At 45.7% G+C, this 17,362-nt stretch overlaps 1 protein-coding gene across 1 annotated transcript in view; it reads right to left on the bottom strand.

Annotated features, from left to right (window-relative positions):
* trappc14 (trafficking protein particle complex subunit 14) overlaps positions 1-17,362 on the bottom strand; it is an 87,820-nt gene that overhangs the window by 52,355 nt on the left and 18,103 nt on the right. The window contains exon 2 of the mRNA XM_073048929.1: positions 12,871-12,966. Coding sequence (XP_072905030.1) covers positions 12,871-12,966 — 96 coding nt within the window. The remainder of the gene's footprint in view (positions 1-12,870; positions 12,967-17,362) is intronic.

Genomic DNA, 17,362 nt, shown 5'->3' with positions numbered 1-17,362 from the left:
TCCAAACCACTGAGGTCAAACTAACTGGCTTATAGTTTCCTTTCTTCTGCCTCTCTCCCTTCTTGAAGGGTGGAGTGATTTTTGCAATTTTCCAGTCTACCGGAACCATTCCAAAATCTAGTAATCTAGTAATTCTTGATCTCAAACCTCTGCTGCCTCATGGCCACACCCACTTATGGGGAAAATCACTGGAATAAACTCTAAGGGAAAAATCTGCAGTTGGAGTCACTTCCCTAAGGCAGTTCAAAGTTGAGTTCAGTGCCAACTGGCAACCCCTGGGACACAGCTGTGGCCATATTATATCAGTCTCTGCTGTTCCTTTGGGTTCATCAGATGCATGGAGATGGGCAGCTTGTTACATGGCAACAGCTTGCTCTCCATATTGTACTGCCTTGGCTTTCGCATCTAGACAGGATGCAACATGGTTGACCCTGACCAACTGAGGCCTCAGGGAATCACAGAACAATTTACAATGACTAATTAACCTACTAACTGGTGCATCTGTGGACTGTGGCAATTTCTTTGGAAACTGGAGCACCCAGAGAAAACCCATGCATTCCATGTGCAGGATGTACAGCTGGAGGTGAAATTGAATTCCTAACTCCGCCTTGAGCTATAATAGTGTTGCAATAACTGCTACACTACCATGGCGTCCCTGAAGACCACCAGAGAACTAGATGCGTTATACAACAAAACTGCTTCAGGGACTTGCATCTTTAAGTTCTAATTACCTCGTGGTGGCTAAACCTGTTTTTCCCAATCATTATTCTGGCTCACACGCCAAGTACTCTAATTGCCCCGCAGCTTTGTGCCTTCTGGGCTTTTTTGAATTGACGAAAATAGTATGATTTCATGTTCATGAACTATTATGAACTCTTTGGAAGAACATGAATATTTTGTACAAGTTGTTCATAGGAGTGTTTAGGACATTAATCTTTAACTTCTAGAGGGTGCTGTCACTTACATTATTGTGCTTTACATCATTCCACCTTAAGGCAACACTATGTTAGCCAACACATTTTTGATTCCTCAGCACATCCTAAACCTTTTTACAAATTGGTAAATGATGGAAATAACTCAGAAGATTGGTAACTCAGGTGGTTGATGGTTGGGTTGAGTCGTTCTCCGATCTTGGCAATCCATTTGCAAACATTTCATCACCATACGAGGAGACATCATCAGTGCGCTGTTCACTTGTGGTCTGTCCTCCGAATGCTTGGCCTTTAGATACAGTACTAATCCATCAGCTGATTGGATGCCATTACGGAAACTCAATTGTGATGTAGGGAGGGGGTCTCGTCACTGATTGGTTGCATGATATGCATGGTATGTACGTTCCCTAGAATTTTGTCCACGTTGGCTTATAAATGGGATTGAGGTCTACATGTCCGTTTATAGAACTGTTTGTGGAAAACCACTCTTCTAGGAATTCTCTTGTGTGTCGTGTATTTCACATGCATGGAAGGAAAACCTGTTTGGTCGCTTCTTGGCTGGGGCATTGACAACTAATCAACTGATAAGTACATAAAAGCTAAGCACTTGGAGGATATACAAGTGAACAACGCACTGGTGACGTCTCCTCGTAAAGTGGTGATGAAGCATGTACAAACAGTAATCTGGTTTATCACTGTCACATGCACCGAGGGAGAGTGAAACAAGCCATCCATACAGATGAGTTCACTGTTACAAGGCACTGTAGTAGTACAAGGGAAAACAATAAGAGAATGCAGAATAACTTTTATTCTTCTTCTTAAGACCATAACCCCAACTGGGGCATAAACCACCAACAGCAGTACTCAGTTCTGAGCCAGTCTTTCATGTTGTTTCCAGGTGTAGTCCATCTTCTTGGTCTATCCTCCTCCTCCCAGGGATGAGGTCTTTGCAGCTTCTGTTAACGTTTCTGTAGCTCTGGGATTTGTACGGGATGGCCCAACCCTGCTCCTTTTGCAGCTTGGGAGTTAAGTAGAGTTAAGATCGGCACGGTAGTGTACAGCATCAGTAGTAAGATCAGGGCTCGATTCCTGCCCGTCTGTAAGGAGTGTGCATGTTCTCTCTGTGACCACGTGGGTTCCCCCCCACATTCCAAAGACACACAGTTAGGGTTAGTATGTTGTGAGCATAATATATTAGAGCCATGAGCGTGGCTGCACTTGTGGGCTGCTCAGCACAACACTCACCGATTTAATGCAAATGCCACATTTTGCTGTACAAGCGACAAATCTTTACCTTATCGCGGTAGGGTACGGTTCAATAACATTAATACCCTAACTTAGTTCTTCTGTAATCTAGCAAATCAGCTGTCACATTATCTCTAACTTTGTTACACAGAGAACGAGGAGGAATTACTTCAGCCAGAGAGTGGTTAAATCTGTGGAATTTGTTGCCACTGGTGACTGTGGAAGCTAAGTCATTGGGAGTGTTTAAAGCAGAGGTTGATGGGTTCTTGATTAGGGTGTCAAAGGAAAGACAGGCGAATAGGGTTGAGAAGGAAGACAAGTAAGCCATACTGGAATGTGGGAGTAGACTCAAATAGCCCAATTCTGTTCCTATGTCTTATACAGCTCAGACATAGGGTATTCACACAACACAGGTTAATAAGAGTAGGCCATTTGGCCCTTCAAGCCTGTCAATATCAACATGGCTCATCCCTGTGGGTCTCCAATCCTCTACCAGTTCCCCATAAACCCCCAGTTTCTCAATCTGTCAAACACTTACTCATCGCCACCTTTAAGTATCAGACCTCTACCATCTATGGGGGCGAAGATCTCCAGAGATTCACCATATCCTGGGAGAAGAAATCACTCCACACCTTCCTGATGTTTACATCATAGAGTCATAGGAAAGTTCAGCACAGACACAAGCCCTTTGGCCCATGTAATTCATACCAAACCATTTAAACTACCTACTCCTACTGACCTGCGCTGGGACCAGAGCCCTCCATTCCAGTACCTATCCAAACTTCTCCTCCCAAGGGAAAGACGTGCTTGGTGGTGGGATCGTGTTGGAGGTGGCGGAAGTTTCGGAGAATTATGTGCTGGACACAGAGGCTGGTGGGGTGGTAGGGGTGCACCCCACCACCCACTTTTGGCAGGGATCGCTCCCTATGCCACTCCCTTGTCCATTCGTCCCTCCCCACTGATCTCCTTCCTGGCACTAACCCTTGCAAGCGGAACAAGTGCTACATCTGCCTCTACTCCTCCTCTCTCACGACCATTCGGAGCCCCAAACAGTCCTTCCAGGTGAGGCGACACTTCACCTCTGAGTCTGTTGGGGGTCATATACTGTGTCAGGTGCTCCTGGTACGGCCTCCTGTATATTGGTGAGAGCCTATGTAGATTGGGAGACCGCTTCGCTGAACACCTATGCTCAGTTTGCCTGAAAAAGCAGGATCTCCCAGTAGCTGCCACTTCCCATTCTGATATGTCCATCCATGGCCACTTCCACTGTCGTGACAAGGCCACACTTACGTTGGAGGAACAACACCTTATATTCCATTTGGGTAGCCTCCAACCTGATGGCATGAACACTGATTTCTTGAACTTCCAGTAATGCCCCCTCGGCTTCATTTCCCCAACCCCCTTACCCTCTCTCACCTTACCTCCTTGCCTGCCCATCGCCTCCCTCTGGTCCTCCTCCCCCCTTTTCTTTCTTCCATGGCCTTCTGTCTCTTTCACCAATCAACTTCCCAGCTCTTCACTTCATCCCTCCCCTTCAGGTTTCACCTCTCACCTTGTGTTTCTCTCTCCCCTCCCCCACCTTTTAATTTAATCCTCAGCTTTTTTTTCCCTCCAGTGCTGCTGAAGGGTTTTGGTCTGAAATGTTGACTGTACTCTTTTCCTAGATGCTGCCTGGCCTGCTAAGTTCCTCTAGCGTTTTGTGTGTGTTGCTCAGATTTCCAACAAGTGCAGATTTTCTCTTGTTTGTGATTGGACTAACCTATTCAATCTTTTCTTATAACTCCGGTCCTCCAAATCCAGCAATATTCTTGTAAGTTTTTTCCTGTACTCTTTCAATCTTGTTTACATCTTTCCAAAAGTAGGTTTTCCAAAACTGCACACAACACTCCAAATTAGGCCTCACCAACTTCAACGTAACATCTCCTGTACTCAGAACCCTGATTTATGAAGGTCAATGTGTCAAAAAGCTTTCTTTAAGACCCTATCTACCCATGACGTCACTTTTAATGAATTACGGACCTGTATTCCCAGATCCCTTTGTTCTACCACACTCCTCAGTGCCCTTCCGTTCACTGCGTATGACACACTCTAGTTGGTCCTGCTAAAGTACAACACCTCACACTTGACTGCACTAAATTCCATCTGCCATTTTTCAACCTACTTTTTCAGCTGGTCCAGATCCCTCTACAAGCCATGATAGCCTTCTTACATCCCGAATCTTGGTGTCACCTGCAAATTTGCTGATCCAGCAACCACATTACCATCCAGACCATTTATATAGATGACAAACAACAATAGACCCAGCACCAATCCCTGCGGCACTCCACTAGTCACAGGCCTCCAATCAGAGAGGCAACCAACTATTACTGTCAAGTCGGAGTTCTTGTTCTTCTTTGAAATTGGTCCTTCCCCACTTGAAAGGGATCAAATGCGCCTACCCGAAGGTTTTTTTTAAACCGGATTCCACTCAATGACTAAACAACTTTTCCTTTTTTCTCCCTTTTATCTTTTGCAGTTTGATAGTTCCGTTAGTCAGTAGTCATTTGTCATGAGTAATCAGTCATTAGTCCTTAATCATTAGTCTAGTCATAAGTAATAAGTCATTAGGCATAAGGTGGAAAAACTGGCTGCCTCTCGGACTTTGTAAACGAATTCGGACCTGCACCTCCATTTCTCTAATTGACCGTCATAGCCTCCAACCATTATAGTTTCAAACTGGGCGAACTCTCTTGAAGGTTTGCGAGCTCGTGCCGTTTCCGAGCAGTGCCTGCACGCGATGATCCCCATGGCGGAGTTAGTGCTAACCCAAGCGCAGTGACAGCAGTGCTCTTTTCCATGAAGTTATTTAAAGTTCGGCATCTTACCGCAGATTCCAACGCTGCTCCCAGACTGCCGCTGTGACGCTGCGGGGTCCGCCCAAATGTTCCAGGCAGAAGCAGCCCTCAGGCAGTAGGTTCTATATGGTCTGTCAGTGAATTCTTGTTCTTACTGTTAAATTTTATTTTCTTTTGCCTCTAGGTCCCAATACTTTCTAGAAACTCAAGTTTGACTCGACAATTACCACTCTCTGGCTTCTCCCACGAAGTCAATGTCTGATCCAATTTACTACCTCATCTTGAAAGCAGAGCAACTGAACCTTCTTGACCAATCTCCCACACGGGAGCTTGTCAAATGCCTTACTAATGTCTGTGTAGACAACATCCACTGCCTTGCCTTCATCCATTTTCCTGGTAACTTCCTTGAAAAATTTTACAAGATTGGTTAGACACAACCTACTGTGCACAAAGCCATGCTGACTATCCTTAATCAGTCCATGTCTATCCAAATACTTAGATATCTGGTGTCTTAGAATACCTTCCAATAATTTTCCCACTGTGCGATAACTAACTGGTTTATTTTTAGAGCCCTTCTTAAACAGTGGCGGAGGGAAGAGAGACTAGCTGAAAGGTGATAGGAGAAGCAACGTGGGCTGCAGAAGGAGGAATCTGATAGTACACCATAGGAGAAAGGGAAGGAGGATGCAATCCAGGGGAAGAAGTGAATAGTCAAAGTGGGGAATGGGGGGGTGGGGGGAGAGGTGGAGAATCTGTTTACTGGAGAAATCAACATTCATGCCATCAGGTTGGAGGCTACTCAGACAGAATACAAGCTGTAGCTCCTCCACCCTTGGTACTAGAAGAGACCATGGACCGACATATAGAACAGGAATAGGAATTAAAATGTTTGGCCACCGGGAAGCCTCGTTTGAAGGTACTTGATGTCCACTAGAAACTTCAGGAACTTGTCCCCCAGTGTCCATGAAATTGTCCCCCAATTTATGGTGGGTCTCACCAAGTTGCAACATTCCCTCAATTATCTACTGGTGCCCGGCCTTAGATTTTTGAGAACAGCTCTCCACAGTGATGAGTGAAGCTACAGCTTTCTGACTCATCGTGCACCGAGTCGGTTCTGGGGGAAGATCTGGAACATCAGTGGCTGTTCGAAAACAAACCAATATGGTCGTTTAAACAAGTGGGACTGAATAGAGTTAGGAAAACCATGCAAGTAATTTTAAACTTGCAGACGCACAGTCTTCACAAAACCCTCAAAAGAATTTACAAACTTCAATTTGCATTCCTCTACAGAAGCATGTTGTGGCTGAACCATAACAGTTCTCAATTCAAGTTCCTGAAGCTTCTCACGGACACGAGATTCTGCAGATGCTAGATATCTTGAAAAGCACACACAAAATGGTGGAGGAACTCAGCAGGTCAGGCAGCAGCCATGGAGGGCAACAAGCAGTTGAAGCTTTGGCCACAGACCCTCCATGAAGACTGGAAAGGAAGGGGGCAGAAGCAAGAAGGCTTTGTCAAGCCATTTCGCTCTGCCTGCTGCAAAAAGCTGGATCTCCTGGTGGCTATCCATTCAAATCGGACTTCCCATTCTTATAATGACATGTCTAGCCATCCTCATCTACTGCCACGATGAGGTCAAACTCAGGTTGGTGGGGCAACACCTCACATTCCACCTGGGTAGCCACCAACCGTGGGTGTTATGGTGGTGTAGTGGTTACAGTACCAGCTACCTGGGTTCAACACCCACCGCTGTTGGCAAGGAATTTATATGCTCTCCCTGTGACTGCGTGGGTTTCCTTCAGGTGCTCTGGCTTCCTCCCACAGTCCAAAGGTATACAGGTTGATAGGTTAATTGGTCATTGTAGATTATCCTGTGATTAAATCGGGGGTTGCTGCGTGGTATGGCTCGAAAGGCCGGAAGGGCCTATTCCACACTGTAACTCAATAATAATAATACACCTTCTGGTAATTTCTCTCCTTTCCCGCTTCTCTTTCTATTCCCCATTCTGGTTCCCCTCTTACCCCTTCTCTTCCAACCTGCCCATCATCTCTCTCTTGTCCCCCGCATTCCCTTTCTCCCATGGTCTACTGTCCTGTCCAATTAGATTCTTCCTTCTTCAGCCTTTACCTTTTGCACCCTTCACCTCCCAGCTTGTTACTTCAACTACACTTCTCACTGCCTCAGTGAAGCAACCATCATCAGATCTGCACTCAGCCCAGACATTACAAAGACCAATCCCACCCCATACATTATACAACCTACACACTTCATTCTGCATTGTGTTCTAGCTCAATACACTGCAATGATTGGATTTGTATGAACAGCATGCAAGGCACCACCAGGCTAAAGGAAAAAATTCTAACTGGCTGTTATAAGACTACAGAACAGTCCCCCAGTACGACAAGATGGAATCTTCACCTCACAATCGGCGTTAGTGAGGCCCTTGCACCTTTTGTCTGCCTGCCTTGCACATTCTCTGCAACACTTCATTCTGCATTCTGTTGTTAATAAGGTGCACGGGCTATGCGAAGGTGGGGGAAGGGGAAAGAAGCTAGCTGGAAGGTGAGAGGTGAAGCCAAGTGGGTGGGAAAGGTCGAGGGCTGGAAAAGAAAGGATCTGGTAGGAGAGGAGAGTGGACAATAGAAAAGGAAGGAAGAAGGGAATTAATAGGCAGGTGAGAAATAGCAAAAGGTCAGATTAGGGAATGGAGGAGGCTGGGGGGGGGGGGGTGGAATTTTGTTCACCATAAGGAGAAATCAATGTTTGTGCCACCAGGTTGGAGGCCATCCAGAAAGAATACAAGGCATTGCTCCTCCATCCAGGGTGGTCTCATCTAGGCACAAGAGAAGACCATGGATTGGGAATGGGAATTGGAATTAAAATGTTTGACTACCAGGAAGTCCCGCTTGTAGCGGATGGTGTGGAGGCTCTTGACAAAGCGGTCCCCCAATTTACAGCGTCTCACCAGTGTAGAGAAGGCCACATCAGGAGCACCAGACCAATAGACAATCCCAGCAGATTGGCAGGTGAGGAGTTGCCCCATCTGGAAGGACTGTCTGGGGTCCTGAATGAAGCTGAGGGAGGAGGCTGCTTGCGGGGATAAGTGCCAGGATGGAGATTAGAGATTGGGGGGAGGAACGTACGGACAAGGGAATCACAGAGGGAGTGACCCAGGTGGGGGAAGGAAGGAAAGGTACGTTTAGTGGTAGGATTCCTTTGTAGATGGCAGAAGTTGCGGTGGATAATGTATTGGATGTGGAGTCTGATAGGGTGGGAGGTAAGGGCAAGAGAGACTATCACTATTACAATGGTAGGACAGAATAATCAATCAACATTTTGGACTGAGGCCCTTCTTCAGACTGAAAATCAAAGGGGACCAGAATAAAAAGGTGGAGAAGGGAAAGCAGATAACCAGAAGGTTATTCAAAAATATAAACCCTTAATTGCCTGGTACGTGTAGAAAGAAGCAGTTAATGGTTCTCTTTACTAAAGGGTTGTGATCACTGTACAGGTTAAAACTCTCTAGTCTGGGACCGTGCCGGAAGACAACAGACAATTCTGACCACAGAAATTGCACCCCCGCCCCCCCCCCCACCCGTTACCTTCCTGAGTGGGAGAACTGTTCTCTTGAGGATCAGTTCTCCCAGATTACATGTGGGTTGGAAGGAAGAACTGTACAGCACAGGAGCAGGTCTTTCAGCCCTCAAATTAGCAGAGAATGATGCCAAATTAAACAATATCACTTCTTGTACATGCATGTAATGCCCTGATTAATATTCCTACTGCTATGCTATGATGTAGTTTACATTAGCAGTTTTCTGCAAAAGCAGTGTACTATGCTGGAAAGTGTGTTCTGGCTTCAGCTAAGATAAGGGGCCAATTTAAGAACATGTGTCAGCCAATCCAGATTGTGAGGAAGAGCTTTCTGAAGGACAGCAGTCTGGTTCAGGGGCTTTCGGTGGGAGCTGTGGAGCGGGACAGAAGGGGAGGTGCCGCAGAATGCTGTTGGAAGGAGAGTCCCCGCTGCACGAAGTGCTTTGTGCAGATGAATGGCTCCAAGGAGGAAGGGCCAATACACCCTAGAGAGGGCCAGCTTGTTCAAGTTGGACTTCGAGGAAAGTTCGGAATGTGGTAGGTGCTTTCATACAGACCGTGGGTCCAGTGCTCGAGTAAAAGACGACTGCAATATGAGCTCTGATGGTCAGTGTGCACATTGGACTAGGTTAACTGTAATGGGCCCTTTTAAATTTTCTTTTTCCTATTAATTCTTTAGTAAAGCATAAATTTGTAAATATACTTCCTTTATAATTTTATCAGTGTTCAATCTGTTTTCTCTGGCCACCAACAATCGCATATGGGCAGCATTTACAGAGCATTCGCTCAAACTGAGGTTTCTTTAATCAGAACATAACAATGTTCCTGTTTGGTTGAACCCAAGATCATACAGACACCAGGCATATATTGTCTATGAAAGTTGGCCTTCTTACCGTCAAGTTCTGTGGCTTTTAGCAGATCTAGCTAATAAGCCAAGTTTGTATACGAGCCCACTCAGAGGGTTATAGACATGATCCGTATAAGACCATAAGTATAGGAGCAGAATTGGGCCATTTGGCCACCAAGAGATCCACGACAACTCTGGAGGAGTTACAAACTTCAGTGGCTGAAATGGGAGAGACTGCACATACAACAACTGTTGCCCGGGTGCTTCACCAGTTGCAGCTTTATGGGAAAGTGGTAGAGGAGAAAGACACTGTTGGAAAAAAAAACTCCCATGAAATCTTGGCTAGAGTTTGCCAGAAGGCATGTGGGAGACTCTGAAGTCAGCTGGAAGAAGATTCTATGGTTTGATGAAACCAAAATTGAGCTTTTTGGCCATCAGACTAAACACTATGTTTGGCGTAAAGCAAACATCACACATCATCAAAAACACACCATCCCTACTGTGAAGCATGGTGGTGGCTGCATCACGCTGTGGGGATGCTTCACTGCAGCAGGCCCTGGAAGGCTCGTGAAGGAAGAAGGAAAAATGAATGCAGCAAAATACAGGGAAATCCTGGAGGAAAGCCTGATGCAGTCTACAAGAGAACTGCAACTTGGGAAAAGATCTGTTTTCCAGCAAGACAATGACCCCAAGCATAAAGCCAAAGCTACACAGTAATGGCTTAAAAACAAAGTGAATGTCCTGGAGTGGCTAAGTCACAGTCCAGACCTCAGTCCAATTGAGAATTTGTGGCTGGACTTGAAAAGGGCTGTTCACTCATGATCCCCATACAATCTGACAGAGCTTGAGCAGTTCTGTAAAGAAAAATGGGGAAAAATTGTAGTCCAGATGTGCAAAGCTGATAGAAACCTATCCACACAAGAACAAGGCTGTAATTGCTGCCAAAGATGCATCTACTAAATATTGTCATCATTAAGGACCTCACCACTCAGAACATGCTCTCCTCTTAGGATGGGAAGAAGTACAGGAGCCTGAAGACTCACACTCAATGTCTTAAGAACAGCTTCTTCCCTTCCAGCATCAGGCTTCTGAATGGACCATGAACACCACCTCACTGTTCCTCTTTTGCACTATCAATTTACCTGCGTAACTTACAGCAATTGGGTGGTGGGGTGGAGATACATCTCTAACAAAGGAGGTGTGAGGTGCTCCTTCCCTCCACTAGCCTGCAGGTCACCCTTGGGTAAGGTGTAGCACCTGCTTAGCCCCCCCCCCACCGGATCAGGGTCATGTGAAGCCATGGGAGCAGGTGGTGGATGGTCGTACGAGCAGCCAGTTCACATCACAAATCCTGGTTGTGTGACCACTGACACCAGGCAGACAATCTCTGAAGAGTATTGATAATGGCTGGAGTCACCCGTCTTGTAAAGACACTGGCCAGATGGCGGCAATGGGAAAGCACTTCTGCAGAAAAACTTGCCAAGAATAACCACGATGATGAGTCCATGATTGCCCACGTCATATGACACGGCACAGGATGATTGAATGACCTCAGTGCCGACCAAGATGCCCACTTAAGCTTGTCTCCTTTACCAGCAATTGCATCCAAATCTCCCCAATCCACGTACCTCCCAACTGTTTTTTAAAAGTTGTGATTGCACCAGCTTGAACCACTTCATCGTGCAGTTGACTTTACAACCATTCTACCCTTTGTGTTTCAAAAAAATTGTCCCTGAAGTTCATAATAAATCTCTCCCCCTTGTCTTTAAATGATGCCCTCATGTTCTCCTGATAACTCAGTTCCTTGAGTCCTGGCAACATCCTAGTCAATCTTTCCTGCACTCTAATTCAATAAAACCTCTCCTCTGTAGCAAGGTAATTTGGCAAAAAAAATATAGGTCATGTGCCTACACACTCATGTGTCTATCTAAAAGCCTCGAATGCTGCTGTCTTATCTGCTTCCACTATTACCCCATCTGCAAATTCCAGATATCTACCACTGTGTTTAAAATAAATTTGCCCCACACATCTCCTTTAAACTTTCCTCCTCTCATACAGTGGGTGGTGAGTGCATGGAATGAGGAACGTTGAGGCAAGTACAACAGTGTCATTTAACAAACACTTAAGATATATGGTTCTTTAAGGTCGATTTATTCTTCTGCATCAAGTGAACTCCGTAGGTATGGTGTAGCCGCATAACCTACGCTGTACCCTACGCCATAGCCTGACGCGCACCTCTCCAAAAATGTATCTGCACGTCGCGGTGATGCAGACCGCAACAACTGTGATTGGTCCGCTTGGTAGCATTGCATTTCCTCCTGTCTATAGGCATACTGTGCCTACACTGATGTGAAATAAATGGTTGGAGACAATGAACCAGATTGTTAAATCTACCTGCTGACATCCGAAAATATTTGAAATGCATTTCCTCATCCATGTCTCTCAGTGGCGGGACAAGCACAGAAAATTCACCCTCATTCTGCCTCAATCCGTTCAATGGTCGTACACACCATCTCGTCCAACGTCTTCTCTCTTTTCTGTGTTGCAGTAATTTCAATAAAAGTAACCCTTGCTCAACATTTATCAGCTCCAACTCCAACATGATGCGTTCAGACGCCATTAGAAACCCCACTGCCAACTAACATTTTGGCGGTAAATTGCAGAGCAACGCAGACACACCAACACACAGGTGTAAATGTTCACAACGGCACAGGCCACTTATGAAGGCTACGGCGTAGGCTACTACACAGAACTATAAATCAGCCTTTAAAGTGGGAAAAAACTCCCACTACCTATTAAATGCTCCCAATGCCAGGTGCCTCAAATAGCCTCTGACAACCAAGTCCAGCTCCTGGGCTTCACCTGTGGCTACTAAGCTCGATAGAACCATTTCTACTAACAGGAGAAAGGGCAGAGGCAGGTTACTGGCACCTTAAAACCAATCATTTCGTCAGCTGTGCTTGGCAGCTCATCTAGAAGAAGGAAATCTCTGATCTCAAACCACCGTGACGGTGGCGGTTTTGGGATTTAACCCCGAGGGAAATGGAGCTGGAGTCCTACGTTGAGTTTGATGCTGATGGACAACTCCTGTGACACTGCTGGTGCCAAATTGTTGTGGTCTCAGCTGTTCCTTTGGGTTCATCCGCTGCGTAAAGAGGGGGAGCTTGCTACATGAGCAACAGCTTGCTCTCCATATTGTATGTCCCAGGCTTGAGTATCTAATGCAGGGTGGAGCTTAGAAGAAAATGGGCCGAACGCAAAAAATTAGGACCAGCTGAGTGGGCCAAAGGGCCTTTATCTGCACTATACTGCTCTAAACTATCTGCCATTAAGCAATCAAAGACAATGAATTACTGCAGAGTAAGATACAAGTGGCAAAAAAATTGAGCAGTGTGCGCCTTGAGGTCTGTCACTCACCTTTGCTTTGATAGTTCCCACTGGTAGCTTGTCCAGAGCAACGGAGAGCGGGAAAATAACTTCATCGTTGCTAATGATTGGTTCCTCCACCGTGGCCTGGAAGATGAGAAGAAATGCTGAGATACATCCAGGACATGGTTCACTTCAAAGAAACACCCCCCCCCCCCCCAAACCACTTTAATAGCTGGTGGCATCTATCACTGAGAACGCTCACCATCCAGGACGTGCCCTTTTCTCGTTACTACCGTTGAGGTAGTGGTACAGGAGCCTGAAGACTCGCACTAAGTGATTCAGAAACAGCTTCTCCTCAGGACACCCTCTTCACATTCTTACCATTAGGGAGAAGGTATAGGAGCCTGAAGACTCACACGCAATGCTTCTTCCCCTCCACCATCTATATCTCTGACGGCCTGTGAGCGCATGAACAATACTTCACTAATATGCTCTTTTTGAACTATTTATGCTGTTTGGAATATATTTCTAATTTTAATTTCTAGTTTTTTTTTGCATATGGTGCTGTTGCTGCAGAACTGCAAATTTCACAAGATACGTCAGTGATAATAAACCTGATTCTTGGGTGGTGTTGAATGCACGGCCAGATGATCTTATTAATGCTGCGACAAACTCAACAGGCCCCCCTCCCGCTCTTATTCCTTTCCTTGTAGAATCATCCAGTCAGTTCAAAGACTTGCAAGTAAATCCATAGGCTTTTCTCCTCAGAAATCCTTATCTAAATCTTTTCCAGAAGACTATTATTGAGATTGTGTCAATCGCCACATCAAACAGCAACAGTGAAGCTGAACTTTATCCCAGGTTGATGTTAATTCTGATATAAAGTCCCTGAATTGATTACATATCTCATTATATCATTTAGTGACAAAAACATTCATCCACTGAGGGTTTAAAATTAATTTGTTTTTCATCTTGTGGGGGAGTTGGAGGGTGTCCACACTTCTACCACTTTCTGTGAGAAGGTGGCATTGCCCAGAGAGCTTGGCATCGACTTTGATCTTTTGCTTCCCTACTCCCTCGATGCTGGAAGTTGCTTCCCACTAACGATCGGTTCAGACGCTCGCAATCAATGTGAGCTGTACATCAAACAATAGCAGCAGACTACGATCACTCAAGTCAAGTATTGCATTCTCCTAAAGGCTAATTTATACTTCTGCATCAAATGAACGCCGTAGGTATGGTGTAGTCACATAACCTAAGCAGTACCCTATGCCATAGCCTGACGCGTACCTCTCCAAAAATGTAACTGCGCATCGCAGTCTGCAACAACTGTTTGGTAGCATTGCATTTCCTCCTGTCTATAGGCATACTGTGCCTACACTGATGTGAAATAAATGGTTGGAGACGATGAACCAAATCATCAAATCTACCAGCCGACATCTGAAGATACTTGAAATGCATTTCCTCATCCATGTCTCTCAGTGGCTGGACAAGCACAGAAAATTCACCCTCCTTCTGCCTCAATCCGTTCAATGGTCGTACACACCATCTCCTCCGACGTCTTCTCTCTTTTCTGCATTGCAGTAATTTCAGTAAAAGTAACCCTTGTTCAACGTTTATTAGCTCCAACTCCAACATGATGCCTCCGTCGCCATTGTTTGAAGTACACAAAGAAACTCTACACAGTGGCATAGAAACCCTACCACCAACTAGTGTTTTGGTGGTGAATTGCAGAGCGACAAAGATGCACCAACGCACAGGTATAAATGCTCACAATGGCGCAGGCCACTTATGAAGGCTACGGCGTAGGCTACTACACGGAAGTATAAATCAGCCTTAAGGGGTGGTCCATCAGTGGCTTCAGAGGACGATCCTATATAACTCATCTCCTTCTACCTCAGGCCATGAATTTACCAAGACGCTCTCTTTACATGCACATGCAGTTGAACTCTTGAGTGATAATGCAGAAAGTTTCTTCCTTAGGCCACGAACATCAATCACCCTTGCTGTGGACCACTTCTAAAAAGGGATCCGTATGCTCCACGACTGCTAGACTAAGTGTGTACATGTAGAAGGGGACTAGGTTGAAAAATAAATGTGCTAGATTTTCTAAAATTGACTCCTTCTACCTTAGGTCACAAACTTATCAATCACTCCTCGTACATCAATCCCAATCTCTACCCCCACTCCTCTTTACTATTCTTCCCTATTGATTGTGCTGATTAAATGCTAATCTCTTTCTTATTTGTGATTCAAAACAACTCAGCAAGCTCCATATCTTTTGTACGTTCGGAAGAAGCGTAGCTCGGGTGGATGATGGTTGGGTTGAGTTGTTTCCAATCATGGCAATCTATTGTGTGGATTAAATGCTAATCACTCATTTTTGATCCAAGCTTGTTGAACTTTTTAAATTTGCATCCATCTACCACACTTCGCTAAGAGACACAAGACACTGCAGGTGCTGGAAACTGAAGCAACAAACAAGGTGGGAGGGGTGAGTGCAGTGATTAATAGGGCCAAGGAATTGTTGACTGAGTTGTAAACTCAGACAGCTCCATCATGGGCACTAGCCTCCCCAGCATCCAGGACATTTTCAAGGAGCAATACTTCAAAAAGGCACATCCATCATGAAGGACCCTCACCACCCGGGAGATGCCCCCTTCTCATTACTACCATTGGGGAGGAAGTACAGGAGCCTCAATGACTGTGTGCCCTGTGTGGCTATCTGTGGGGAAGGTGAATCTCAGGGTTGTATACTGTTTAAATTCTTTGATAATAAGTGCACTTTGAATTTTTGATTCAGGAATAGTTTCTTCCCCTTTGCCAGATTAGGTGGCATGGTAGCATAGTGGTTAGCATAATGCTTCACCACTGCCTGTAAGGATGTTGCCGTTTTCCCTGTGACCACGTGGGCGCCCTCTGGTTCATGGGTCTGGCAAACTACAGACACTAGAATACCCAACAGTTATACGTACATTCAACTACATACTTGTTTAAAAGTGCACGCAGAGTACACCTTCCCAATGGTCATCTCTTAAACAAAGGAAGAAGAGAGCAAGCTCCTCCCATGTACTATTTTATATACCCAGGATAGTTGAAACTGGACACCAATGGAAAAAGCAGCTGCACCTTCTAAACTAACCAATCACAATGCATGTGGCTTTTGACAATCAGAGTAAGGCACACCCCCACAGGACAGCTGGTCTGGTTTCTTACCACAGTACAAAGTCCTAATGGTTAGTAGGTTAATTGGTAATTGTAAACTGTCCTGTGATTAGGCTAGGGTTAAATAGATGGGTTGCTGGGCAGCACGGCTCGTTGGGACAGAAGGGCCTATTCCGTGCTGTATCTCAATATATAAATTATAAATTTCTGAATGGATATTGAACTTATGAACACTACCTCACTACTTGCACAGCTACCTGGACTCTACCTCTCCTCAGCCTGTTACTTGTGAAAATGCCATTAGCTTCTCTCAATTCCTGTCTCCACCACACCTGCTTCTCAGGATGAGGCTTTTCATTCCAGAACGAAGATGTCCTCCTCCTTCAATGAAAGGGGTTTCCCTTCCTCCACCATCAACACTACCCTCAACCGCATCTCTTCCATTTCACACACGTCTACTCTTACCCCATCCTTCCGCCAGCCTCCCAAGGATAGGGTTCCTCGTCCTCCTACCCCCCCCCCACCTCCTTGCGCCCAGGGCAACTTCCACTATCTCCAGCGGGATCCCACCACTAAGCACATCATCCCCTCCCCCCCCCCATCAACACTTTCTGCTTTCCACAGGGACTCCCTTGTCCATTCATCCTTCCCCACTGACCTCCCTCCTGGTAATTATCCTGGCAAGTGGAACAAGTCTACACTTGCCACTACACCTCCTTCCTTACTACCATTCAGGGTCCTAAGCAGTCCTTCCAGGTGAGGCAACACTTCACTCGTGAGTCCGTTAGGGTCATCTACTGTTTTCGGTGTTCCTGATGTGGCCTCCTGGATATCTGTAACATTCAACACAGATTAGGAGACCACGTTGCCAAGCGCCCATGCTGCGTCCAACAGAAAAAGCAGGGTCTCTCAGTGGCCACCCATTTTACCTCCACTTCCCATTCCGACATGTCAGTCCACGGCCTCCTCTACTGTCGCGATGAGGCCACACTCAGATAAGAGGAGCAACATTTTATATTCTGTCTGAGTAGCCTCCGAAAACCTACAGCACAATACTGTACCGAACATGTACTTTAGAAATTACCTAGGGTTACCCTCTATTTTTCTAAGCTCCATGTACCTATCCAGGAGTCTCTTAAAAGACCCTATCGTATCCACCGCCATCGCCGACAGCCCATTCCACGCACTCAGCACTCTGTGTAGAAAACTTAACCCTGACATCTTCTCTGTGCCTACTCCCCAGCACTTTAAAACTGTGTTCTCTCATGTTAGCCATTTCAGCCCTGGGAAAAAGCCTCTGACTATCCACACGATCAATGCCTCTCATCATCTTATACACCTCTATCAGGTCACCCTCATCCTCCACTGCTCAAGG

Source organism: Hemitrygon akajei, chromosome 6 (assembly GCF_048418815.1).
Source record: "Hemitrygon akajei chromosome 6, sHemAka1.3, whole genome shotgun sequence".
NCBI lineage: Eukaryota > Metazoa > Chordata > Chondrichthyes > Myliobatiformes > Dasyatidae > Hemitrygon > Hemitrygon akajei.
The sequence above is the reverse complement of the archived record's forward strand: the minus strand, read 5'-3'. Positions and strand labels throughout refer to the sequence as shown.